The 25,525-nt window shown below is 47.9% G+C and overlaps 1 protein-coding gene across 1 annotated transcript; it reads left to right on the top strand.

Moving 5' to 3' along the window:
* The first annotated feature begins 897 nt into the window (after positions 1-897).
* Positions 898-25,164, top strand: LOC116809265 (TOG array regulator of axonemal microtubules protein 2-like). Its single transcript, XM_072918100.1, has 13 exons — positions 898-1,143; positions 12,743-12,813; positions 12,943-13,048; positions 13,780-14,015; positions 15,531-15,683; positions 16,869-16,986; positions 17,940-18,043; positions 19,266-19,470; positions 20,628-20,844; positions 21,919-22,005; positions 24,153-24,304; positions 24,489-24,558; positions 25,013-25,164. Exons 1-13 carry the CDS (start codon positions 898-900, stop codon positions 25,162-25,164), a joined length of 1,917 nt encoding a protein of 638 aa, XP_072774201.1.
* The last annotated feature ends 361 nt before the right edge of the window (positions 25,165-25,525 follow it).

Raw genomic sequence — 25,525 nt, 5'->3', positions numbered from 1 at the left:
AAATTTTTGCATTTGAATGGGAAAGCCCCAAAAATGAGCGGAAGACCCAACTTACGTGGACGAGACTCCCACAAGGATACAAAAATTCACCCACTCTGTTTGGAAAGCAACTTGCGAAGGAATTAGAGACTTGGAAAGCCCCTCCCGAAGAAGGAAAGCTGTTACAGTACGTAGATGACATCCTGATAGCCACACGGACAAAGGAAGCATGCGTGGCCTGGACGGTAAGCCTCTTGAACTTTCTGGGGCTCCAAGGGTACCGGGTATCCAGGAAAAAGGCCCAAGTAGTCACACAAAAAGTAATTTATCTGGGTTACGAAGTCAGTGCTAGACAACGTAGCCTGGGCCAAGGCCGGAAAGAGGCAATATGTCAAACCCCAAAACCTCAAACTGTAAAGGAGTTACGAACTTTCCTGGGAATGACAAGGTGGTGCAGATTATGAATCTATAATTATGGACTGCTTGTAAAGCCTTTATATGAACTAATTGCAACTGAAAGCAGAGACATCCAGTGGACAAAAGAAACTACACAGGCTTTCAACCAACTGAAAAAAAGCCCTCATGTCAGCTCCAGCTCTAGGACTGCCAGATGTGAGTAAGCCTTTCCTTTTGTTCTCCCATGAAAAGCAAAGAATTGCCTTGAAAATATTAGCACAGAACCTCAGTCCATACCGGAGAGCAGTTGCTTATTTCTCTAAACAGTTAGATACAGCCGCTAAAGGGTGGCCTGGGTGCCTCAGGGCTGTAGCAGCAGTTGTAATGAACATCCAAGAAGCACGTAAATTCACCCTGAGCCAGAAAATAACTGTGCTAGTGTCTCACACGGTGTCTGCAGTACTAGAGGTGAAAGGCGGACACTGGCTTTCCCCACAACGATTCCTGAGGTACCAAGCTATTATGGTAGAACAAGATGACGTAGAGATAGTGGTGACTAACATTGTCAACCCAGCTTCCTTCCTCAGTGAAAACCGAGGAGAACCAGTGGAGCATGACTGCCTAGAGACCATTGAGGCCACCTACTCCAGCCGCTCTGACCTGAAGAAAACCCCTCTCGAGAATGCAAAAGCCTGGTTTACGGACGAAAGCAGTTATGTCGTCAATGGAAAACGGCACGCCGGGTACGCAGTAACCACCTGCAAAGAGGTAATAGAATCTGGACCCCTGCCAACAAATACCTCTGCACAAAAAGCCGAAATATTCGCCCTAACTCGGGCCTTAAAATTGGCAAAAGGGAAAGAGATAAATATATATACAGACTCAAAATATGCTTTCAGAATAGTGCACGCTCATAGAGCCATCTGGAAAGAGAGGGGACTGCTGAACTCTCAAGAAAAAAACATTAAACATGCATCTGAAATACTGCGACTTCTGGAAGCAGTGCAATTGCCAGAAAAAGTAGCGATCATGCACATTAAGGCACACCAGAGGATAAACTCAGAACTGGAAGAGGGAAATGAGCTGGCGAATAAGAAAGCAAAAGAAGCAGCAAGGATGGAGGTAATAACTGAGGTAGCACTGATCCCAGATGGGCAGATTTCCCTCGAAGGTAAGCCAAAATACAACAAATTAGACACAAAATTGATTCAAGAGCAAAAAGGACATTATAACTCAGAGGGATAGGCTACCATAGAAAGAAAGTTAGTCATACCCTTCTATTTATTATAGTCCCTAATAAGGGAAAAGCACCAGAAAACACATTGGAGAATAGATGCCTTATATAAATATCTGAATGAAAAGATCATAGCTAGACATTTACGAGCCACCATCACTCAAGTGACTCGACAATGTAATCTTTGCCTCCAGACAAACCCCAAGAATATTCCCAAACCAAAACTTGGCCAGATTGGGAAGGGCCATGGGCCAGGACAACAATGGCAGATTGATTTCACGGAATTACCAAGAAAAGGGGGGTATAAGTTTTTACTAGTCCTAACAGATACCTTTTCAGGATGGCCAGAAGCCTTCCCCACCAAAACTTCTAAAGCTCGAGAAGTAACTAAGGTATTAGTACAAAAAATCATACCACGATTTGGGGTCCCGGCTACAATCTCCTCAGATAGAGGATCACATTTTATTGCAAAATTAGTACAACAAGTGAGCCAATACTTGGGCATAGACTGGAAACTTCACACCCCATATAACCCACAATCAAGTGGTCAAGTAGAGAAAATGAATCATTTGATCAAACAACAAATTGTACAGCTGGGACAGGAGGCTAATTTGCCATAGCCCCAATCCCTCCCACTAGCACTACTGCGGATTCGAACCAAACCCAGGACCAAAGAAAAACTGAGCCCTTTTGAATTGCTTTATGGAAGACCATATGGGGTGCAAAAGAAAACGTCTGCCCAGGACGTATCACTAACCTCCTATATGATCGCTCTAAATAAACAACTTAGAGCAATCGAGAAATATATAGCCAGAACTCGGGGTACGGGACTCGATGCACCAGTACATGATATACAACCTAGAGACTATGTATATATTAAGTCTCTTACAGAGAAAGCCCTAGAACCACAGTGAGAAGGACCATACCAAGTACTCCTTACTACCTTCACTGCAATCAAGATTAAAGAACAAAGCGCCTGGATCCACCACAGTCGAGTTAAGAAAGCTCCAGAAGCCACTTGGAAGATAACACCGGGTGATGGTGAACTAAAACTAAAATTTACTCGAACAAAATGAATATGTCATGGTGAGTGGGGACTTTTACTGAAATATTGTTTACAATCTTAGCTGCATTCCAACAATTAAAAGGTAAACCTAGTCAGAACGACGTTAAATGGCCTTGGTCCCAAGCCTTTACTCAATACACTGAATCCATGAGAAAAACTTCCGATTTAGAAGGTTTAAATCTAACAACTCTAGTCATACACAGTAATCAAATATATACCCAACAAGAGTGGCAAAACCAGGGTTTGTAGTCACTCCAAGAGACCATAGGAAAAGTAATTGAAGTAGAGTGTCGAATAATTAATGGGACTACCCACAACAAAGTGACTCAAATCAGTGTAAATGATCGCCAAGAGATTTGCAACCATCCAAGTAAATTAGACTGTTGGTGCAAATTCAAATTAGAACAAACTAATAAAGTAGTTTGCCTCTGGGCCCGTAACACTATTGGGCTGTCCTTTAAATTTATAATAAATGCTATAGCCAAACCAGCTACGACCCACTCCAGCACTCAAGCGCAAACCCAAAATACACCATCCAATCTTGAACCTAGAGTTTATGAAATCGAGCCATATATTATAAAAAATACGAGCCAACAAAAACTGTTATTTAACCCAGAATAGTCCCTTAAACGCGTTAAACTGTTAATGCAAATTAATATCTCGACAATTCAGCCAGCCTGCTCCCCTTTCCTAAAGTCGTCCTTCGAAGAATGGACAAAGTAGCTACAGAAACGAGTACACCTCCGAGATAGAATGCAAAGGGATTTGACTGGAATCTTAGGGACCGGGTTAAGAGTTCTAAACGGAATTGACTCTGAAATATTGATGAATAAATTAACTATAGCAACTAGTGACCTAACCAAATTAAAACAACCCTTACAGTCATCTCTATTAGCACTGGGAAATAGTCAGTGGCAAGTTTCAAGAATATTGCCAAAATAGAGAAACTTTGAAGATCATGACCATAGTTTACTAATAGATGCATTAAAAAGAGCACAAGAGAACATATCTTTAGCCCTTAGTTGTATACAAGCGCAATTATAGATACAGTCAACAGCTGCTCTAATCATAAGAGAAGGAAATGAAGGAGTGTTTCCAATAGAAATACAAAAAGTTGTCTAGGACAGTGCTACAGACTTTGAGAGAGACCTCCAGTCTTGGTGGACCATGATAAATTTTACATATAATCCCACCACTACCACAGCTACTGCCTTCGTGCTCACCGTTCGTAATGCCACAGTTCACACTATTCACCCCATCATTGCTCTAAGATTAAGTCATGAAAAGTCAGTACTCTACCCCTCAGAACACAGAGCATGGGCCTGAAAAAACCAAGGAAAATAGCAAACCATCAACCTAGAGCCTTGCATTGCTCGAGAGCAACAAGGATTCATCTGTGAGAGTAATCTAATTAGTGCTCAAGACGTATGCCTTGACACTGATCAGGATATTTGCCACTTTGAAATCCACCCAGACAACAACCAACAAACTATACTAGTATACATAGGCGATAGCTGTGTGTGTTTGAGAACTGTGTGTAACGTTATAGAAATTGATAAAAACATAGTCCCCTTGTCTAGTAAAAATCATTCAAATTTCTGTATTTGTAACTTCATCAAGATTACCGGGTGTGATTTTATATACTCAGCACCAGTGGTATCCCACCAGTTAATGAAGTCAAACTACACAACCTACGATGAATTACCTCCCACAACTATTGAGATGAATCTGACCCTAGTAAAACAATTAATAAAACATCAAGATCTAATCAAAATTATAGAGGAGGTTCATAAAAATGGGCAGGGAACTCTAGTTACAGTCCATCATGACGTAACTGAAATAAACAAAGTCCTGCAAAGAATAAAACAAGACAGGAGTCATAACTAGTGAGATGCACTGTTTAGGTGGTCACCGACTGCAACGGGCATCATGAACACTCTATGTCACCCCATTATTGTTTTACTAATATTGGTTACCATAAGTCTGATAATGTCTATTTTAACACTTGTGTGAAATTGGAATATGTTACAACGTGTAGCCATTCTAACTTCACTTTCTAGAACTCATGAGATCCTGATAAAAGAAGACTATCATGATAGTAAGCTAAAAATAAAACCAGAACCCCTGTAGTAAAAGAATTTACTATGTTTTAAGAAAAGGGGGGACTGAAACAAAAGATTTTCCAGAGATCACTTAAACTAACAAAATAAATGTATCAGAAATTAATGTATCAAAAATAGATGTATAAAAAGAATGTATCAAAAATGAGTGTATCAGAAATGAATGTATTATGTTTGTAGAATTGTGTGTTGAATTTTAAAAAAACCCCTGCACAGAAGGGCATAGGAAAGAAAAACAAAGATCTCTAAAGCTGCTTGCAAAGGACAAATACCGGAATGGACAAAGAATGCTAAGACCCCAGACGAGGAAGCCCTATGTCGCCAGCATGTCAAAAATGATGAACTTATCCAGATAAGAGAGCAAAGGACCAAAAGCGCAAGCGCAGAGGAGGAGAGTTCAAAAGTTCAATGCTGAGGAAGACTAGGATATAAATAAAAAGACCACCAGGGACCCCCATAAGAAACCCTCACAAAGAACTACGCGTGCCCAGAAAGGCGTAGACCTATTTAGCATGAGAAGCGAAGACAGGCGGGGCCAGGGGTTGAATATGCATAGAAAAATTGTGTAATATATTGCATATGTAACACCTTTGTGAATAAAGTCAGAGAGCAAACTTCAGCTCGGAGCACAAGACTTCAGAGAGTAATCTCACTTGTGCCGAGCGCTCCCATACATACCCACTTCATAACTACCTCGAGTTGTGAAGTCTATTTATTTAGTCCGAATATCGCTTCACCCTGGGCCACAGCAGCTTCCACCAAGCAGGAGGCAAATGCATCTTGCCAAGATCTGAAACACAGCAGACAGGGAAGATGTGAAACGTGAGTGTGTAAAGGCCTTTTAATTCACAGCTCCCACTGAGAGCTTTGGGGCTCACAGATGGACAGAGATGGTTCTGCTCACCCCTCTGTCCAAAGGGGGGGTAACACACGCTGCTGCAGGTGCTTGGGTTGGTCTCTGCAGGTCCAGGTGGATACCAAACCTGCTCTTCACAGCCTTCTCCCTTGCCCTGTCCCTCTGCCAAGTGCAGCGGGCCTCAAGGACTGAAAGGAGCACAGAGAGCCAAAGGGGGACACTTGCACCTGCCTCATTGGGAGCTCCCTGGGAAGCACTTTCCTTGAGAAGCAAGCCTCTGTCCTCCAAATGCAATACCCCAAATGTGCAGCTTTTCTGCTCAACACCAACACACCCTTAGGAAACGCTGGCAAGGCTGATGGACTTCATGTCCTTTCAGGACAGGCACTCCAGCTCTAGCTCCTATTCCCCCAAGTGCCTTTCCAGGTGGAAGCTCAGACGTGCAGCCCCAGGCCCTCTACAAACACAAGCTGCTCACTGCCTCTTCACCTGCCTCAACTCCTGCCTGCGCCCACAGAACCAAGACCAGACTGTTCCCAGCCAGAGCCCAGAGCCCTGCTCCCGCAGGACGCTCTTGCCAGCACCTTCCAGGCCTCTCCGCTGTGCACACAGCGCTTTTCATGCCCGCTCCCAACAGGCTCTGGAAGGCAGAGCACAACCTGGCTGCCTCTGCCACCAGCACACCCCAAACACAGGCGGAGGAAGAAGCAGCAGGGGCTGTTTTGCGGCCATGCCCAAGGGAGACTGGAAGGGTGCCCTCCCTCTGCTCTCACTTGGTTGGCTTTCTGACTGGCTCTGAGCCTGGGGCTGCAATTCCTCACTTGTGGGCACCAGAACCACAGCCGGGATCCCGGCACTGCCTGACAGCGCTCCGGGCACTGGCAGGGTCGCGCGTCCCAGTCTTGGGCACCGTGCTGCTGCTTCCTTTGCCCTCAGGCACACCCAAAGCTCCCTGCTAAGCCCGGATGGTCACTGGTTCTGCCCTCTCCCTGATCCTGTGCAGGGATGGAGCACTGCTGAGCTTTCAGGAAGCTATTCCTGAAAACTTCCAGCATTCCAAGCTCCTTTGCCCTCCGTGGAAGCTTGCCATGGAATCCCTCACAGCTGCCTTCAGATCATACTCAGCTTGGCTCTTCCAAATTCCAGGGGCTCCAGGCTGCTCAGCAAGATCTGCAACTCCACAGGGTTGTGGAACTGCACCTTCAGCACAGGCACCTTTCCAGGCTGATCTGCCCTCGTTCCTCTGTGTGTGTGTGCACAGAACACGGCGTGGAAGAGAACAGCAGCAGGGGCCTGTGTGTCCCAGGGCCCGGGATTTGCGCCGCTTCAGCTCCACAGAGATGCAGGTACGGGGGAGAAATCAAACTGTTTATTAATGGAAGGGAAAGGGAAGGGATGAGATGGGGGCCAAAAAAAGGGAATGGGCAGCTTTTGAGGGCTGGAGGGAGGAGCTGTCAACAGGGAGGGGGAAGGCAGCAGCTATGGGAGCTTGCAGCAGGCACAGCTGTGGCCAGCATCAGGTGTGCCTGGAGCTCCAGTGACATTGAGTCCTGCTGCTCTCTTCACTGTCTCCTGGTACTCTGCTTGGGAGCCTGGTTCTCTGAATCCAGCAGATGACCTTAGTTCTGCACATCTTTGTCCAAAAACTGCCTGAATTTCCAGGTTAGTGGAGGATGGGCTGTCATCTTCGCTCATGGCTTCAAAGGCTGGAAGACAGATAAATTACCACAGTCAGAGACCAGGGGCTGTGTGACATCACAGAGACCTGTGTAACATCACAGGGGCTGTGTGACATCACAGGGGCTGCATGACAGCACAGAGAGCTGTGTGACATCACAGAGATCTGTCTAACATCACAGGGGCTGTGTGACATCACAGGTCCTGTGTGACATTACAGATCCTGTGTGACATCACAGAACCTGTGTGACATCACAGAGAGCTGTGTGACGTCACAGAGAGCTGTGTGATGTCAGAGAGATGTCTGTGTGACATCTCAGGAGGTGGTGTGACATCACATCGATGTCTGTGTGACATCACAAAAAGCTGTGTGACCTCATAGGGTCAGTGTGACATCACAGTGATGTCCAAGTGGCATCAGAGAGAGCTGTGTGACGTCACAGAGATGTCAGTGTGACAGCACAAAGAGCTGTGTGACATCACAGAGAGCTGTGTGACATCACAGAGATGTCTGTGTGACATCACAGAGAGCTGTGTGACATCATAAGGTCAGTGTGACATCACAGAGAGCTGTGTGACATCACAGAGAGCTTTTTGACAGCACAGAGATATCTGTGACATCACAGGAGGTTGTGTGATGTCACAGAGATGTCAGTGTGACATCACAGAGAGCTGTGTGACATCACAGAGCTAACAGTGTGACATCACAGAGATGTCTGTGTGACATCACAGAGAGCTGTGTGACATCACAGAGATGTCTGTGTGACATCACATAGAGCTGTGTGACATCACAGAGATAACAATGTGACATCACAGAGGGCTGTGTTACATCACAGAGATGTCCATGTGACATCACAGAGGGCTGTGTTACATCACAGAGATGTCCGTGTGACATCACAGAGGGCTGTATGATCTTGCACCTTCTGGAAGATGGAGTATCGCCCACTCTGTATTGCCCGGAGGACATGCAATGTTTGAAGTGCCAGCTCTGACATGGCACTACTGACATCCTCTGTTGGGCATTCAGGGGCTGCAAGAGAGAGGAACAGAGCCACGGTCAGATCCAGACTCCGTGGGGAGCCGAGGGGAGCCCCCCCTGCCAGAGCCATCCCAGCGGCTCTTGCCATGGCCGGGAGGGATCAGGGACCAAGGGGATCAGCCCGAAGCTACTGGACACATATCCCCCAGGTGTCCCTGAAATCTCTGTGTGCTCTACCTAGGAGCAGCTGGGGCAGGGCTTGCAGCTCGCCCCGGCAGCCCCCGCTGTCAGCCCGCTGCCCTGTCTCACCATTGAGGATCAGCTGGAGCTTTTCCTGCTGTCCCCTCAAGCTCCTCCCGGCCATCCCTGGGAACACAGAGCCTGTCAGGCCCGGCGGCACAGCTCCCTGCCAGCGGTGCTGCCAGCCCTGTGCCCACACGCCCTCCTGGCCCGGCTCGTGGCTCAGCCATGAACCTGACGGCGCCTCTCACAGGGGCTCCTGTGGGCTCTGCAGGTAGGGCAGGACCCGGCGCAGGTGCTCGGCCACGCTGCTGCTGTCCTCTGCCAGCTGCAGAGAGCGGCAGGAGGGAAGGGTTGGCCCCACAGCCCCACTGGGCCGGGGCTCCATGGGCACCCGGCTCGGGCCGCAGGAGCCTGGAGCAGAGCCTGCGCAGCCTCGGGCTGCAGCAGCGGGCAGGGGCACAGCTGCCAGCCCGCACACCGAGCACCGCGCTCAGGGGGCTTCTCCAGGCTGGGGCTGCGGCTTCCCGGCCCTCCTTACCAGGCACTCGGTGAACTTCCACAGCTCCTGGTTCTTCACCAGCTTTTCAAGATCCCTCCTCTTCAGGAACTCGGCCGCACACAGAAGCGTTTCCTGAGAAGCCTGGAGAGCAGCAGAGACGCGGAGATGGCCCCACAGCCCAGGGCGCAGGACCCGTCCCTGTGCCAGGGCCTGGAGGAGGCTGCAGCCTGCGAGGTGCCAGGGCAGGAGGCAGCCCAGCCCCTGCCAGGGGAACAGCAGCAACTGCCGAGTCCTCACCTCTGCCACTCGCTGGTTCTCATCATGGCAGTGGAAGGAGAGTGGCAGCAGGCTCTGGCACACCTGTGTCTTCAGAGCCTCTTTTTCTTTTTCCTGTGGAAAAGTCATCAATGTTCAGAAGAGCAGTATGGAGAGCGGCTGCACTTGGCTATTGTCCTGTATGAAGGGAAGAAAAAGAGACCTCAGCATTGGCTGCATGGGGCTCAGCTTGGTGCAGGCCTGCAAATCCACAGGGCACAAAGTGTCTGGGCAGCAGCCAGTGGCTGTGGCTGGGGGCAGTGAGCCTTACGTGGTCAAGGAGTGGCAGGAGCGCCTCAACCAGCTGCAGTGTGATGGAGCTGGGTATCAGCATGTCCTTGTCCAAGATGATAAAGTTGAGGAGCATGGCTGTCATGCTAACTATCTCTCCATCTGCATCCCACAGGAGCTCCACAAGACTTTCAGTCAGGCTCCAGAGTTTTCCTCTCTGTGAGGAACACAAGTTTGTGAAACGCCATCCTGCAGCCACAGGGCCTAGAGGCCAAAGGGCTGTTCCAAAGCACTTGAGCAGCTGAAGCGGGAGGCAGGAGAGCTGGGAGCAGCTGGCCCAGTGCCCAAAGCCCAGCCAAGCCCAAGCGACTGCATTCCTGAGCGCAGCCTCTGCCCCTGCCCCCTTCTCAACATTGAGGGATCATTGATGAGCTCGAGAAGGGCCCTGAGCCCCAGGTGACGCCTCTCCTTGCACTCGCTCCTCAGGTGCCTTGACAAGATTTGCAGGACTCTGTCAGCACCGCGTTCACTCAATTCCAGGCACTCGAGGACCTGAAAGGCACAGGGCAGTGACAGGGGACCAGCCAGCAGGAGCCCAGAACCGCACAGGGCTGGGCCCAGGCAGCAGCACAGGGCACAGCACCGTCCCAGGCAGCTGCGGTTACGAGAGGGCAGAGAGCCGGGAGGCAGCTGAGCGAGGCAGCGCTGGCCTTCAGGCTCACCTCCACAAGGAACGCCAGGGAGGGCAGCTCCCAGCATGGCTCCTGTGTGCTGAGCAGCCGGAGCAGGTAGCGAGCAATCCGAGAGCACAAGGGGATGGAGACACAGGACATCTCCCTGGCAGGAGACAAAGTAACCAAGACTGTGGGCCGGGGGACAAACCTCTCCCAGGACTGACTCACAGAGGTCTGGTCTTTCCCCAGCATCCTGCAAGGGCCCCTGGGCTATTTGGGAGGCGGCTCCTTGTGGGCACCCTCCTCTCCGAGCCTTTTTCAGTCTGCTTGGCTGTCCCTCGGTGACAAGGCCCTCTGGCCCATGACCACAGGGACTGTGTGGGGCACCCCAGGCACAGAGCACAAATGTCAGAGGCAGCAGTGTGAAGGGGGTCTCACCTGGCCAGCAGACCCACGGCATAGTGGTGGGTGTCAGCACAGAGCAGCGTGTCCCAGCCACACTTGTGTTCCATGGCCACCACCACATCCTTGTGCTGCATTTGGCAGAGCAGGGACTTCAGGGTCTGCACTGCAAACCTGTGTGCAGAGCAAAGCCCAGGTCACACTGGGAGCACTGGCTCCTGCCCAGGGATTTGGCAAGGACAGAAGGACTGGGATGGAGCACCTGCTGGGGCTGGTGGCAAGGCCATGTTGCTGCTGACATCCCTTCCAGAAGGTATCGACCTCCTCTGGCACATCCAGAGTGCTGAAGAGCACTTGGAAGAGCAGATGGACAAATAGGCGGGGGAAATACACGGTCACCATATGTGGGACACAGGGCATCTGGAGGATCTTCCATATCACCACAGTTGCCTGCAAAGGACAAAGCCCCTCGAGACAGCACTCGGTGCCAAGGTGTCCGTGTGGCAGGGCCCGAGCACGGGAGGGAGAGGCCCGGAGAGACGCAGGGGGAGCACCGGGCCTGGTGGCCCTGAAGCTGCCCCAAGGCCAGGTTTCAGCCCAGCGCTTGAGGCAGGGAGACGCCATGGGGGAAGGAGGATGGAGAGTTGCTGGAGAGGTGGCCTTGGGGCCAGCAAAGGCAGAAACTCACAGCCAGGGCAAGGACAGCCGTGTGGTCCCCATCAGAGGTGCACGTGCTGTGCTCTGGCCAGCTCCCCAGCACATCGAGGAGTACGAGCATCTGCAGCAGTGCTCCAGCTGCAGCAGGTCTGTGCTGTTTCCTCCATTTGCCTGCTGCTCCATGGGGCTACAAAGGCAATCTTGAGGGTAGAGAGAAAGCTGTGGAATGAGATGATTTGCTGGCTGAAGGCAGAGCAGAATGACAGAAGTTCTGAGTGTGGAGATTTGGGTGCCGTGGGCCACTGGCCCAGTGGGACTGAGTAAGATTCCTCTCTGCTCCCACTGCTGCCAGCAATGGCAGGTGACAGGGTCTCCCTGTGACCTCCTGCTTGGCAGTCCCAGAAGCAGCTCCAGGGAGTTCCTCCAGGGAGTTGTGCTTTCAAGTCCCTCAGCCTGTCATTACTCCTGAAGGCCTCATGGCAGAAGCGAAGGAAAAAGAAATAAAATCCTCTAAGAATCTTGTACTTTTGAATTCTACTTTTCCCTTCTCACTGCTTCATATGGGCCTGAGATATTTTGTCAATACTCACCACTTGTCTTGAAATTATACACAGGCAGAAGGAGGCCCAAAGGTGATAACCCTCCAAATGATAGGTCATATTGGATTTCCTTTTGATGTCTTTTTGATCACTCTCTGGTGGATGCTTCATTCACACAGGGTTAAGGACTCCATTCACACTGGGATAAGCATGAAAAATCTGCCATGATGCATCTCCTCGTGCAGTCTCCTTTGTTTTGCCCTTTCTCTTCTGCTTTCTCTTCCTCATTTCTCTTTGGTGCCCTGAGAGGTGCAGAGAGCTCCTGCAGGCATGGGGGGTCAGGATGACACTCAGGGGTGTCTGTGGGATTTGTCACCAGCCCTGTGCTGCAGCCCTGAGGCCTCACAGACCTTCCTATAGCTGAGGGCCTGCGCAAAGCAAGTTCTGGGAGACAGAGTATTTTGCACCTTTTAAATAACATGTTGCTGTTGTGGGGGTTGTTTTAGGTAGGGGGTTTTGGGAAAAGACAGAGTTTCAACAGTTCTTGCCCAGGGGTGGTATCTTCTGGGACATCCTGCTGCTTTTTTGAGGAACGTGTGAGGTGGAGTGGAGGGGGTGACAGAGAGGCCTAGATTGCAGAGTGGAAACTCAGCTCCAGAGTGCCAGTTCAGACTCTCCCTGCGGAACTGCCTGCTGGGGCTGACAAAGAAGGAAAATGTCCCAGTAACAGCCCCATGGAACTGTGTCTCAGGGACAGGTACAGGGAGGTGACAAGAAACAGCAGCATGGTCTGGTCTCACAGCTTCTAGGAAGCAGTGACAGAGGGGCATCATGTGCCAGAGATTTCAGAAAGCTGTCTTCTTAAATGGCCACAGATGAAGACTCTGAAACGCCTCTACTTGCCTCTTGGATCTGTGTATGCTTTTGACAGCCACAGTATCCTTTGGCAACGTGTTCCATGATTTCACGAAATACTCCTTGAAAAGCACATCCCATTGTTCAACTGAGCTGCCAGCCTGGTCATTTCAGAGGGTGCTGCCTTGGTGGAGAGAAAAATCAATCTTTTGCCTTTCAGGGAGCTGAAGGAGAAGGGACTCTTCTACATCAAACACCTGGCCTGGTCCCATTCAGAGGTCCTGCTCTGTAGACTTCGTGACGTTTGCTTGGCAGTTACCAGCGAGGTGAGAACATTGTTCTGAATTGTCCCCCATGCTTCATACATAGTGTGTAGAGTAGGTATGTGCTTCTTCATCTCCATGTGTGCTCAGGATCTGCCTTCATTTCTGGTTTTAGACCTTCTGTTTCTAATGTCTGCCAGCTATCTGTAGGATCTGTGTGTACATGGAGCTGTATTTACTGTTAGGTTGGGTATCCGACACTCGTCTTTGAGTGAGGTGCCTTTATAATGCAATGTGCAAATGCAGAAATGGAGGCACTAATGACGTTTTTTGTCAGAGTTACAGTCTCTGTCCAAGCTGTAATTCAGCAAATTAGTCTGTAGGCCTGTGCCTGTGTTTTCTGTTTCCTGGCTGAGTGCTTCAACTGCTGGTGCTGCTTTTTTGAACTGGAGGACCTGACTCTTTTATCTTTATGACTTGTGCCTTTATGATTTGAAAGCAGCCCTTGCTTCAATTTTCTAGTAAAAGGGCCTAAAATCGAAGCCATAGACATTTTAGAAGGGTGAAGTAGAACACTTTAGCGAAATTTTTTTTTTAGGCCTGCAGTATGCAGGTCTGAGGCCAGAAATTGGTGCCAGAGTAAGTGCTTTTCTGTGCTTGTGCTCTTCTGCCCTTATTGTACTTTTATGTTCCTCTGGACACAGTGGGATGTTGTCATTTCCTGGGACTTCTTTTGAAGGCACGTGGTTTTCTTTTAAAGGTGATTCTTATGTTTCCCCTCATGACTTCCCCAGGTGACCAACCTCCATTCCAAGGTGTCCTACTCTGCAATCGTCACTCTGGGAGAGTTCTTTGAGACCTTGAAGAAGGACATGGACTCTGAAGTGGATGAGGCTGCTCGGGTCCTTCTCCAGATGGTGTGGAACTCCCCAGAATTTGTTCAGAAAGCAGCCTGTCAGGCCCTGGGGATCATGGTGGAGAATGTGACTCCTGCACGAGCAATGGCTGCTCTCATGGACATAGGAGTCAAGTAGGTTCTTCCTCTTTTAGTGATATTCTTCACCTTCTAGCGTGTGGGAGGGGGAAGGGATGAGAGAATGGGAATGGTGGGAGGGAAGGGTCCTGTATCCTGCATCTTCTGTGAACTCAGTGACTTGATTCTCCGATCAACCTCATTTCTTTCCTCTTGTTACCTGTTTCTGTCCTCCTGCAGTCTATTAGTTCTCAGAATCACAGAAGGGTAGAATATGGACAGCTGGAAGGGGCCCATCAGGACCATTGAGTCCAGCTCCTGGCCTTGCACAGAACAGCCCAAGGGTCACACCAAGTGCCTGAGATAGTTGTCCAAGTGCTTCTTCAACTCTGTCAGGCTTGGTGCTGTGACCACTGCCCTGGGGAGCCTGTTCCAGTTCTCAACCACCCTCTGGGTGAAAAACCTTTCTCCTGATACCCAGACTAAAGCACCTCTGACTCAGCTTCCTGCTGCTTCCTGGAGCTCTCGCAGTCTGTCAGATTTTCCTAGAGGTGGTGACTGCTGGGGAAGTGAAAGTGCCTGCAAAGGCTAAGGATAGAGCCTTGTGCTTTTGTGGGAAGAGGGACAATTGCAATTGCAGCTGTCAGTGGTGTTTGATATTTCACAGCCCTAACCACAGAGGCCCTGGGAAAACCATGTCTCCTCATGATGCCATTACCTGGAGAAATAAGGAGGGTACTTGCTGAGGCGTGGAGCACATGGGGGAGAATCTGCTGGGTGTGGCAAAGCCTGCACAGCAGGTGCAGCTCCTGCCAAAAGGAGTCTTGTATGACTGTCCTGGCCATGGAACTCTACTTTCTATTCAAATTGGTGTTTCATTTTAGCCTTGACATGATGAATCACTTTAAAGGCACCTTCACAGGCCAACTGCCGTGGGACAGTTGAAGCAAATGCTGCCTTAAGTGTTGGTGCTGGGCTGATAGTTGCCAAGAGACACTTTCTCTAGAACAAGACAACCTGGCTAAACTGCCTGCCACCCTTTCCTCAGCTTTGGAATAGGGTAAAACATTCAGATGTTTCCCTTGCCAAGCCTCACAGAAGAAACAGGCTGCATTGCTGGATATTCTGCAACTTCACAGCCCACAACATGTTTTCCCTGCATTTGTTTTTTCCCAAAGGTCTGCAGATTTGGGGACAACCGGGTGGAAAGAGCCTCAATCCTGCTGCAGCTCTGTGTAGTGGGTGCCCTCTGATGGGTCAGAATTGTCCTTCATTTCTAAATAATTCATATGTAATCTATTTCTTTAATCTTTCTCAGAGTAAATACTGTGAAAGAAATGGAGTATCAGATGGTGCAGGGAGACTGAATTCCTCCCTCTTCCTTGCAGGCAGTCCTTCTGTACAATGCTAGCGTTGTGTTTACCTGAGGACAGAACCTTCTACAGGTGTCTCAAGTTGCAGGGAGAACCCAGGCCTCCTTCCCCCAGCAAGGACAGGGAGCAGGCTCTGGCCAAGGCCTGTGCTGCTCTTGCTCCTTCTCCCTGTGCCCAGGGTTTGCTCTCTTCTTCCCAGGAGCCGCCATGCCCAGGTGCAGAAGTGCTCGGCTAAACTCCTCCTGTCCTTGGTGGAGAGAATTGGAGTCACGAAGCTGGCAGGCACATCCAGGGCTGAGAGGCTGGCACATGTGGCAGGGAAACTTGCTCAGGACTGTCACCAGGACACAAGGTAATGATCTTCATTTCACTTCCTAAAAGAGGAAAATATTTTTGTGTCTGGCTATAAAGGTAAAACCACAAAAGAGTGGGAAGTAAAGGAAATAGAAGTTGTCACACTGTGTGAATAAGGGTCATAGCATCATGGAATATGCTGAGTTGGAAGGGACCCATCAGGGTCATCAAGTCCATCTCCTGGCTACGTGCAGGACACTCCAAGAGTCACTCCATGTGCTTGAGATCATTGTGCAAACGCCTCTTGAGTTCGGTGAGCCTTGGTGCTGTGCCCACTGCTCTGGGCTGCCTGGGAAATGACTGTAGTGGGTAACCTGAGGTTGGCCAGCAAAAAGGAGCATTGCCAACTTCCTGTGGCTTGAAGGATTCTTTACTGAGATCAAAAGAGCTCAGAGTAGCCAGTCCAACAGTTTTGTTTGGCCTTAGGTGCACAACACAAAGCCAAAGTGTTGACTAATGGTCATCACTGAAGGATCCCAAACATCTGTTTCTCATTAACTTAAGACTTTCCTAGAAATATTTCAGAGGTCTTTAGCCAACATATTCAGTCATTCTAAACCTGTTCTGCAGATTTCTACAATGCTGTTATCTGTGGCTCAGTGACCTCCAGATTTCTTTTGCAAGAAAATTGTGGTTTCCTAGTGACAAAATCAACCCAAACCACAAAAATCCTCTTACTTGGATGGTGAAATTCCCATTAATAGTTGCCAAGAACACCAGAGCAACTAGCTGCCCCTGTGCATACATATAGCATAGAATAATCAATAGGATGCATGAGGTGTTTTGTCCTGGCTTCCCTCCCAGTTAAAGAAGGGCAAATTATTGTGCAATGGCAGCAGGACACTGCTAATAGGCTCTGACAACACAGCAGATGTGTTTTGCTTGTTCCCTGGGATCATTGATCCCACAGAAGCACACCCACAGTTTCAGAGTGAAATGGTATTTTTCTGTTGCCCCACCTTCTCTTGCCTCTTGTGCTCAGCTGACAGCACTGTGCAGTGTCAAGAGGAAGTACATCTCCCTCTTTGCTGAGTAGGTAATGCCTTCTCATGCAAGGATTGCACCTGTTGAGTTTAAGGTATCAGCCTCTACTGTTAACATTCTTCCTTTGTTTATTCACTTTTCCTTTGTGTCCTCCCTTCCTCCCTCCCTTCCTTCTGTCATTCCTTTCATCCTTCCTTAGGCATTATGGACAGGAGATGGTGAAGCTGTTGCTCAATCATCAAAAATTTAAAAGGCTTTTGGAACAATTTCTTTCCACCTATGATCTGGAAGATATTCTGACAAGAATTAAGAAGAAAGTAAGTGCTTGGCAGGAGAAATGTTTCCTTTGTGCAAGTATTGCCACTGCTAATATGAGATCAAACACAGCCAATCTGTCTTTATGTCATTCCTCTTGTGCTGAATCATTTTGCTCCGGGCAATGAGCTGTTAATCCTCAGCCTGTTCATCTGCAGACCACAAAGGAACTGATATTATTAGGGAAAAAGTGGGGTTTTCAATATTTTGAATATCGGTCACAAAGAAGAAAGGGAAAGAGGAGAAAATGGATTTACATTTAAGCGTAAGCCCCCTGCTGCAGTCTCCCTACTCTGCCCCCAGGAAAGCAATTAAGTGAGAATAGTGCTTCTGAAGATAACAGAGTCTCTGCAAAAGACACCGGAAGTAGTAGTACCAAGAAAATTTCCAAATCTACAAAAGATGTCCAAGTTAATCCTGGTTACTACAATTACTTTTGGGAATACTGCCCTGCTGTCAAGCCCTGTGGAACTGGAAGAAGCTTGGTGAATTCTGCAGCATCCAGTGGGAAATCTATTGTCTGTTAGGGGGAGGATTTTATTTCTTTTAGTGACATTATAGAAGGGAGCGTGCCTTTGTGCAGGCCCAGGGAGAGTGAGTGTTGAACCAAACTGACTTCCAACACAATGGGCCAGCCCCCAAAGAGTCCAGTTTTTTCTGTTGCTTCCTTTAAGAAAACCCGTTGCCTACCTGTTGCATTATTTCCATTTATGCTCAAGACTAATGAATTTGGGATTTTAGACTTCTGCTCTGTCTGGTAGCGCACATCACCTGCCTCGGGCTATTGAAAACAAAGAGTTGATATCACTGAATCTCTGGTGTGTTTCCATCTGTAAGTTAGGAAATGTTTCCCTAAGCCTTGGTAGCAGTGATCCTGGTTCCAACTTGTGTTTTAAACAGGGAATCTCCAGTTTTATATTCTAAAAATTGACGGGGTTTCTCTGCATCTTTGTAGGGGATGGAAAACCAGAGGGGTGAATGCCCATGTGTCAAGGAGCCGGTGAAGAAGAGGAACAATGGCTCGAAGAAGCCCCAGGCCACATTGTCTTCTGCTAAACAGTACTGAGCACTTCTGTTAGATGTGACAAAGCACATGACAAGCTTTACATGTCTCTTCCTCAGGAAAATCTTTCTGGCAGAGTGACCAGTCCACAGATTGTTTCCTTTCCCTACAAATGGTCTATGCTAAAAAATGTCTACCTCTGCATTATGCTGAACACAACTTCAAAATTCAAACAGGGTTTTTTTTTAATCTGAGTGGAGTCTTTTTCAGTCTTTGATGAGAAGGCCCAGTCTAGAAGCAAGATGCCATTCCACAAAGATGCAGTTCTCATCCATGTGGTTTGGCCTGGCTGAATCATGGATTTCTTACACTAAAACAGTATCAAGTTTGAGTAATAAGTAGCAAGGCAATTCCTGAGCAACTTTGGTCAACAGGTGTCTCAATGTGGACTTTTTGTTTTGATATACTTGTCCTTCATATAATTTGTTTGATGGACAGCATGTTTGGTTTTTTTGTCTTGTGCAATCAGCATTCAAGACAGGAATTTGGTCCTTGCTGTCTCTTCTTGGCAGTTGCAGAGCTACTTGTACCTGTTCTCTGATAACAGAGGGGATTTAGTTAGCTCTGTCATGCTCAGCCGTGACAGGAAAGTGATCATATGCCTTAGTGGCATAGCTAGCATCTTCCCATGCTCATGGAAGAGACAGGTAGATCCAGGAGAATTGTTCCCAGTGGGGTTGTTAAGCTGTGGATCTAGTCTCTAGGGAAGTAAATGAAATGTGAGCGCAGTTCTGGGATGTCTGGCTTCTGTTTTTATCTCTGTTACTGATTTTCTGAATCATTCAAATATGGCCCTGTTCATCTGTTCAGATGCATCTGAGCTATTTTTCCAGATTGTTGTGCCAGGTTGTAGAGACGCTTCTCCAGAGTGATGAGTTTTCCTTATTATAAGACACACATGTCCCATATGAGGAGGCATTTGAACTTGGAAGTAGCATCTCTCTTTCTCCACAAAGCAATGTGACCTGTGTGCCTTAGAAGCCATCTGAAGATAGATCAGATGCATCTCATCCTTGGTTTTCCTGAGTGAGGACTGGCGAGAATGTTACTTGCATATTGTCTCCCGTAGTGATTGGCACGAGGCCCACGTTATTTGTCAGAGCCTCATGATTTTCTAGCTTGAAAGCACATAATTAGGAAAGCTCCTCAAGATGTTTTGCTCACAATTAACTGAAGGTGTTATCACCAACAGGTTCCTAATTTGGTTTTATTTGCCAGGGTGAAATCTACCTCTGATGGACGCCTCCTACACGGTGCAAAAGCCCAGGTGACGTTGCCTCCAGCTGTGGAAGAAATGGAGCTGCTCCAGAGGCTTTACAATCTCCTGGAAGCCAAGGGCTTTCAGACACGGATGGAAGGAGTGGCACTCCTCCAAGACCTGTGCAAAAGCAGCCCCCAGCTCATCTCCACTAACATTCTCCAGGTATGGAGGGCATCTTCATTGTTCCTTTCCTTTAGCTCCTTTCCTAAGCCTGTAGCAGTAAAGTTAATTCAGTGTGTCTTGACACTCCATACTGGCTGTTTGGGACACGCTGGTCCCTCTTACTCAGGCAAATTTAATTCAGGTCCAGGCTTCAGGACAAGTTATTTCAGTCCAGCTGTATTTGTCTGGCAGGTGCCTATTGATGCTGTTCATCACCAGATGATGACACAATTTTCTGCTGGTCTAACTGCTGCTCTCTTCTACTCCCAGTTGGGTTAAGTGCAGGGAATGCAGCCACTGAAAGCATGACAATTATTCTCTAGACCAAAAATGGATTTGCACAGGAAGAGAAGTATCAGGCTAGGTTGGTTTAAACCCATTTTTTAAAAAAGAATACTTCTATATAGTCCATCTTGTCTTGTACAGGCACAACTCTGGCTACTCATTTCCATCCTTGTTCCTATTCCTCTTGGTAAAGACAGTGCTCACCCTTCTTTGGAGAAGGAGGAAAACAGCTAAGGACACATCTCTGCCTTCTCCTCCCAGTAGCTGCTTTTCCCCCTTTTCCAGGAAAAGGTGCCTGATAATGGGGCTGTCAAGGGACTGAACCTGCTCTAATGAGAGCTGTAGAGCAGATTGAATTTCAGAAGTCTACCTGTTACTTAGAGAAATGGTCTGGATCCTGGAAGAGTTGATCAGAGCCCTGCACTTCTCCAGACACTGGTTCTGAGACAAACAAAAGAAAACTTAGATCTCCTCCAGCCATAGTTTTGGCAAAATCATCATTGCCCTCAGTACCTGAGGAAACTGTGTAGAAAACCAGACATTGTAAACATCTGCTTCCATACTTCTAAAGCAAATGTAGTCTTTTGCATTAATAAATGGAATTGATTTAATGATTTATAGATGGAGAGAAATACCATAGGAACGGTTCTGTCCCCAACCAAACCTCTTAAAAACAGAAGAAAATCTTTCAACCAGCATGAGGTTGTGCCACCATTCCAGTGAGTGGCCCGCAGGAAAACAGTGACATTGTGCAAGCAAGTGCTGACCTGACAGAAAGGATCACTTTCATCTTTTACATTGCTAACTGCTACATCCACTCTTCAAACAGGGGCATTTTAATCCAGCTTTCATGTTGTTTGTTCTCTTCACAGATTTTTGATTATTTTGTCCTGAGAATATCTGACAGCCACAAAAAAGTGAAGCAGAAGGCACTGGACGTGCTGGCTGAAATCACAGGGATCCTGAAAGATGCCTTGAACCCGGTGATCATTGGTTTGGTGGAAGGAATAACAAAGAGCCTGAACTCAAAGGATCCCAGGGTTCGTGCCGCAGTTGTGAAAGCACTGGACGAATCCATTGCTCATTTAGGTAAGGCTGAGCCCCGGCATGGACTCTCCTCAACTGCATCTCTGTCTCTCCGACACAAGAGAATGCTGAGTGCCTTGATAGCTGCTGTTGACTGTGGAACGCTCCAGCTGACACCCACCAGAAGCTCTGGAGGTGCAGCCCTTATGCACCAGTCTCCCAACAGACTTGAATGTGATCAGCATTTCCCAAAAGTCCCAGCAGCCCTTGGCTCTGCGCTGTTTGTCTGAAGAGCGAGTCCCGGACTACAGCTTTGCTACAATTCAGAGGCAAAAGGGGTTTTTGAGTTTGCTTGGGCCCCGTTTGACTTCCCAAATGAATAGCTTTGCTGTTGGCATGAAGGGACACTGACCCATCAGAGCTTCTGCAGAGCAGCCACCTGGAAGGCTCTGCATTGTAGGCATTAGCTGCCTATTTTCCACTTTTCTTCTTTGTCTTCTGTTTCAGAGGGGAACTTAAGATTCACCAAGTTCATTTCTTTATAACAAAGACATGTAAACCCAGCCTTGTTCCACATGTTGTTTTGCATGGAGCAAGATGGCTAGAGTGAATAACTATATAGGCAAGGGCTGCTCTAAATTCCTTTGCCATGCAGATTTATGTCAGCTCTGAAAATGATGCACTGGGGAAATATGCCTGGAAAAAAAAAAGTGTTGAAGAGGCAGCTCTTGAAAGGGAGTTTCTACTTTCTCTTCCTCACCTGCTCTGTGAACTCACAAACTGCCTGACTCAGTGCCTTTCTGTGTCCCAAGGATGGGGTTCTTCCTTTTTGCTCTGGGATGCAAAACCTTTTCACTGCTTACATGTGACTGAACTCTTGAGGTCCCTGATGAGAAATGTGTGAACATAGCTCCTGGTACAGCAGAAAAGTTTGAATTTACAAATGTGAAAGGAGAGCTTTTCTTTTGGAATTTAAAGCCCTGCCAAGTAGGCTGGAAGGAAAGAAGAAAAGGATTCAAAAGTCAGCAGAAATGTACTTTAGTTTATAAAATGGGGTTGCCCCTGCCCTTTCCCTCCCCACTGTCCTTCCTGCTATGACCTCAGAAGAGTGAGCAGAACCATGTGTTTCACTTGTAGATAAAGTATCACTGCTGAAAGAGTTCAGCTACCAATGGAGCCAACTGAGTGGCCAAGCTCTGCTGGATGTCGCGGAGCGTATCACAGGTACGGCCTCCCCTTGGAAGCCAAGAGGTCTTCCCAGGGAGCATTTACAGGGAATGCCTGGGATCAGACAGCAGAGTAGCTCCTCCACATCAGGAGGTGCTGAGCTTGTCCCTCCTGCCCAATGCCCAGGGCAGGTGTCTCTGGCAGGTTTTCCCTGGCTGCTGCAGAGCTGTGAAGCATCTGAGATGGGGGCGGCACTGGGCCTGGGGGCTGAGCTCTCACTGGGGCATCTCAAAACCACCCCCAGGATAGGAAGGGGCTAAAAATACCCCAGCTGGCTCCTCTCCTGGAAGCTCAGGGACATCTGTGATCTTTTAGGGAAAACCGTGTCAAATGCTGTTTCAGGGGATCAGTATGTTTTGTCCTCACAGAATTCTTGTTTTTCTCTTGAAAAGTTTTGAGGCTGAACCAGGCAGAGCCTGGGGGTCACAGCTTAGGTCAAAAGTCAACAGACATATTAGAGGCATGGATTTAGTGCAAGGCAGCCTTTGGGGGCACAGGGGCAGAGGCAAAGTGCTGAGAATCCCTGGCTGTGCTGTCCAAGTGGCACTGGACTGAGCATTTCAGGCTGTGCAAACAGGGTCTTCCTGTGTCAGAACTGTCCAAAATGCTACAAAGGCAGCTGAAAATTGATTCCTCAGAGGAGCAGGAGCTTGCTATGTCAGCAATAGGCAAGGAATGAAAAAACGATAATCTCAATATATAGAGGACGATTGCTTTAGCTGGGTTAATGGCACTGCTAATTATGCCAACATCTTTAAACGCAAGGTTTAATACACTTTGTGTCTTCATTAGAAATCTCAAAAGGGCATGTTCAGTGATTGGGAATGTCAAAGGCCCTTTAAAGAGCATTTGAATAAAGTAGATCTCCAGCAATAGGGAATTTAGTTTGGCAGTTATTTTGATCTCCTTTTCAAATTAAGGAGTTAACCATAAATCAGGACTACTTTAGAAAAAGCAGATGTTCTCTCTGAGATTTAGTAGGAACAGACAGCTGTTCCTCACCTTCAATAGTCACTGTCTTCAATTACATTTAAACTCAAATGAATTCCCATTTTAAAGTGGGTACCATCATCTTTTCCTGCTTAGTAGTATTAGTTTTGGGTACTTTCAGGAGCTGTTTCAATGTTGATGACTGCTGGTGGATTAACAGCATAGAGAAAATGAAGTCTCTTCCACCAGAGAATGAGAAATGGCTACTAGATAACATTTTGCCTGATCAGAAAATAAGAATGGTCTCCAGAGCATATCAGGTTTTGATCTCTCAGCCCAATCTGCCATGCAAGGAGTCTGTTGGTAGTAAATTTTTGTCTGTGTTTGATATAGTTGAGTTTAGAAAATGAGCAGAGAGCAGATTTCAGAGACAATATGAGAAAACACTTGTGGTTTTGTTACATTTCAGTCCCCTTTGTAGCGTTTTTCTCTCTCTATGTCCCTATTTCAGTGTGCATTATTAAGAAAAAAATGCCATTAACATTGGGAGGGGAAATGGCATTAAAATGTCATTTTAAAATGTGGAGATGCTGAAATGCCCCGTCGGTGGGGTCTGGGTAATTATCTAAGACACCCTGAGGTTTGAAAAAGGTCTTTGTTGGAAGCCACAAAAGCATTCTGCCAAAGACGTTTCTAATCCAACCATCAAGCAGCAGCCATCTCTGGTGGGCTGGAGCTTTGAAGTGTGTTCTAATACTGCCCTTTGCTGTGTGCCACTGAGCAAAGGGAAGAGCCAGATTTGGCACTTGACATCAGAGTTACAATAATGGAATCATCCCTTTTATTAGAAATCTCTCCATTTCCTCTCTACGGTGCATTTCCAAATCTTCCGTGTGGGTTTAGACAACTTCTTAATGGAAATAAAAGGCAATTTGGCATTTAATTCATTGTTCATGCAGAAAGAGATTGTGAAATAATTTAGCAAAGGTACGAAGTCTGCCACAGGGACAAGGCTATGTTTAAAGAAATTAGTCCTGAGGGGTTGGTGGTTCTGTTTCAAGGATGATCAGCTGCTTTGCCCATTTCTGGATCACGGGGCTCTGTGTGCTATTTTGCTGATTTTAGCCAGGGAGGCTTCCAAGAAGCAAAAGCAGAGGTAGATCCTTGTTTGCATTGAGGTTGGTGGGTAAGAAGCTGTGCCTCTCTCCCGGCAGTGCTTGTGGAGTGGGTTTATGCCAGGAGCCCTGAAGTCGTCAAGCACGACGCCCTGCCCGTTCTCTGGTCCTTCCTGGAGAACAAGGCGCTGCCTGTCCGAAGTGCCAACGTCCGCATGGTGGCCACCAAGCTTGCCTCAGCCCTCTACGAGGTGATGGGCACCAAACTGAAAACCTGTCCAAAATTTTGGGCTGGGGAAGGCATGATGTTCTCCAGAGAGATGACCAAGTGCTGAGTTGGACACCTCCAGATTTGCCTTTTTAGCTGTGCCAAAAATGACAACATACTAAGGAAGGGTGTGCATCTGCCCCCGCTCTCTCCATTGCCCGTCCTAGTCATGGGGCCTGAAACAACTCCAGACTGAGGACAAGGGGAAGGCTGAGCGTGGCTCAGCCTCACACAGAGGTGAGGGGGGAGCTGGGCCGCTCTCTGGTGGGAGGAAGGGTCCTGTGGCAGCCCAGAGAGCCTGTGCACATTGCCAGGGAACAGCTGTGCCCTGCATGTGCCCCTGCAATGAGCTGTGCTCTGCCAGAGCCCCTGGAGCTGTAGGGCTGCTCAGCTTTGGGGCAGGGAGAGGAGCAGGAGGGTGCATGTGCAGCTGAGCCATTCCTGGAAAGCACAGGGCTCTGGGCTCCCTGCTGTCCCAGGGCAGCCCAGAGGCCAGGCTGTTCCTGTGGCAGCCCTGTGCAAGTGGGTCAGGGTTTTCCCTTGGCCTTCCTCAAGTGTCTGCTGGCAGAAGCACGTTTCCCTGTGCAGCTGTTTAGAAATTGGCAGGAAATGTGTCCCATGAAATATGGAGCTCCAGATGCTTTAGGTTTGCATTGCAGCCTCTGTTAAACTTTGTGTCTCCATTTTGCAGATCTGACTGGTCACAGTCTTACGGAGGAGTTTTCTCTGGACACTTCCAATGTTCTCTTACCCACCAAGTCCTTGCCTCCTGTCCAGAAGAGATCTCTTTCCTCCAAGCTCAGGAGGAAACTGTTGCCTGCCGGAAGAGTGTTTAAAGAATAGGATTTATGCTTTAGTCTTCATAACTACAGATGTACATATGTTCTGACCTTTAGATGAAGTTTTGAATAAATGTGTTTTGATTGCATCTTGAAATTTTGATTACATATTTTTAATTGTATATATTTTATTTTAATGACAAAAAAAAAGCAAATAAATAAATAAAATTTAAATAAAGCAAGAGGAGAATGTGAGACCAGGACCTGCTAGCATAGAGATTATGGGAGTGCAGCTCACTCAATGTGCCAGTGTCTCACCACATCCTTTCCTGTTGGAACTCAAAATGTCCCTCAGACATTTTTGGAGGTTCCAGGTCCAGGTCAGAAGCATTTGAGACCCTGGCAGGCAGCTGGAAACAGCTGTG

The sequence above is a fragment of the Taeniopygia guttata genome, chromosome 24 (genome assembly GCF_048771995.1).
Source record: "Taeniopygia guttata chromosome 24, bTaeGut7.mat, whole genome shotgun sequence".
In the NCBI taxonomy this organism is placed as follows: domain Eukaryota; kingdom Metazoa; phylum Chordata; class Aves; order Passeriformes; family Estrildidae; genus Taeniopygia; species Taeniopygia guttata.
This window is presented reverse-complemented; position numbering and strand designations above follow the sequence as displayed.

Excerpts from the sequence above, each read along its gene's own strand:
- LOC116809265 (XM_072918100.1), top strand. The coding sequence starts at position 898 with ATGGTAGAACAAGATGACGTAGAGATAGTGGTGACTAACATTGTCAAC. Across the intron at positions 12,814-12,942 it reads GACAGCCACAGTATCCTTTG|GGAGCTGAAGGAGAAGGGAC; the intron begins GCAACGTGTTCC and ends TTTGCCTTTCAG. Across the intron at positions 16,987-17,939 it reads TGACAAGAATTAAGAAGAAA|GGGATGGAAAACCAGAGGGG; the intron begins GTAAGTGCTTGG and ends GCATCTTTGTAG.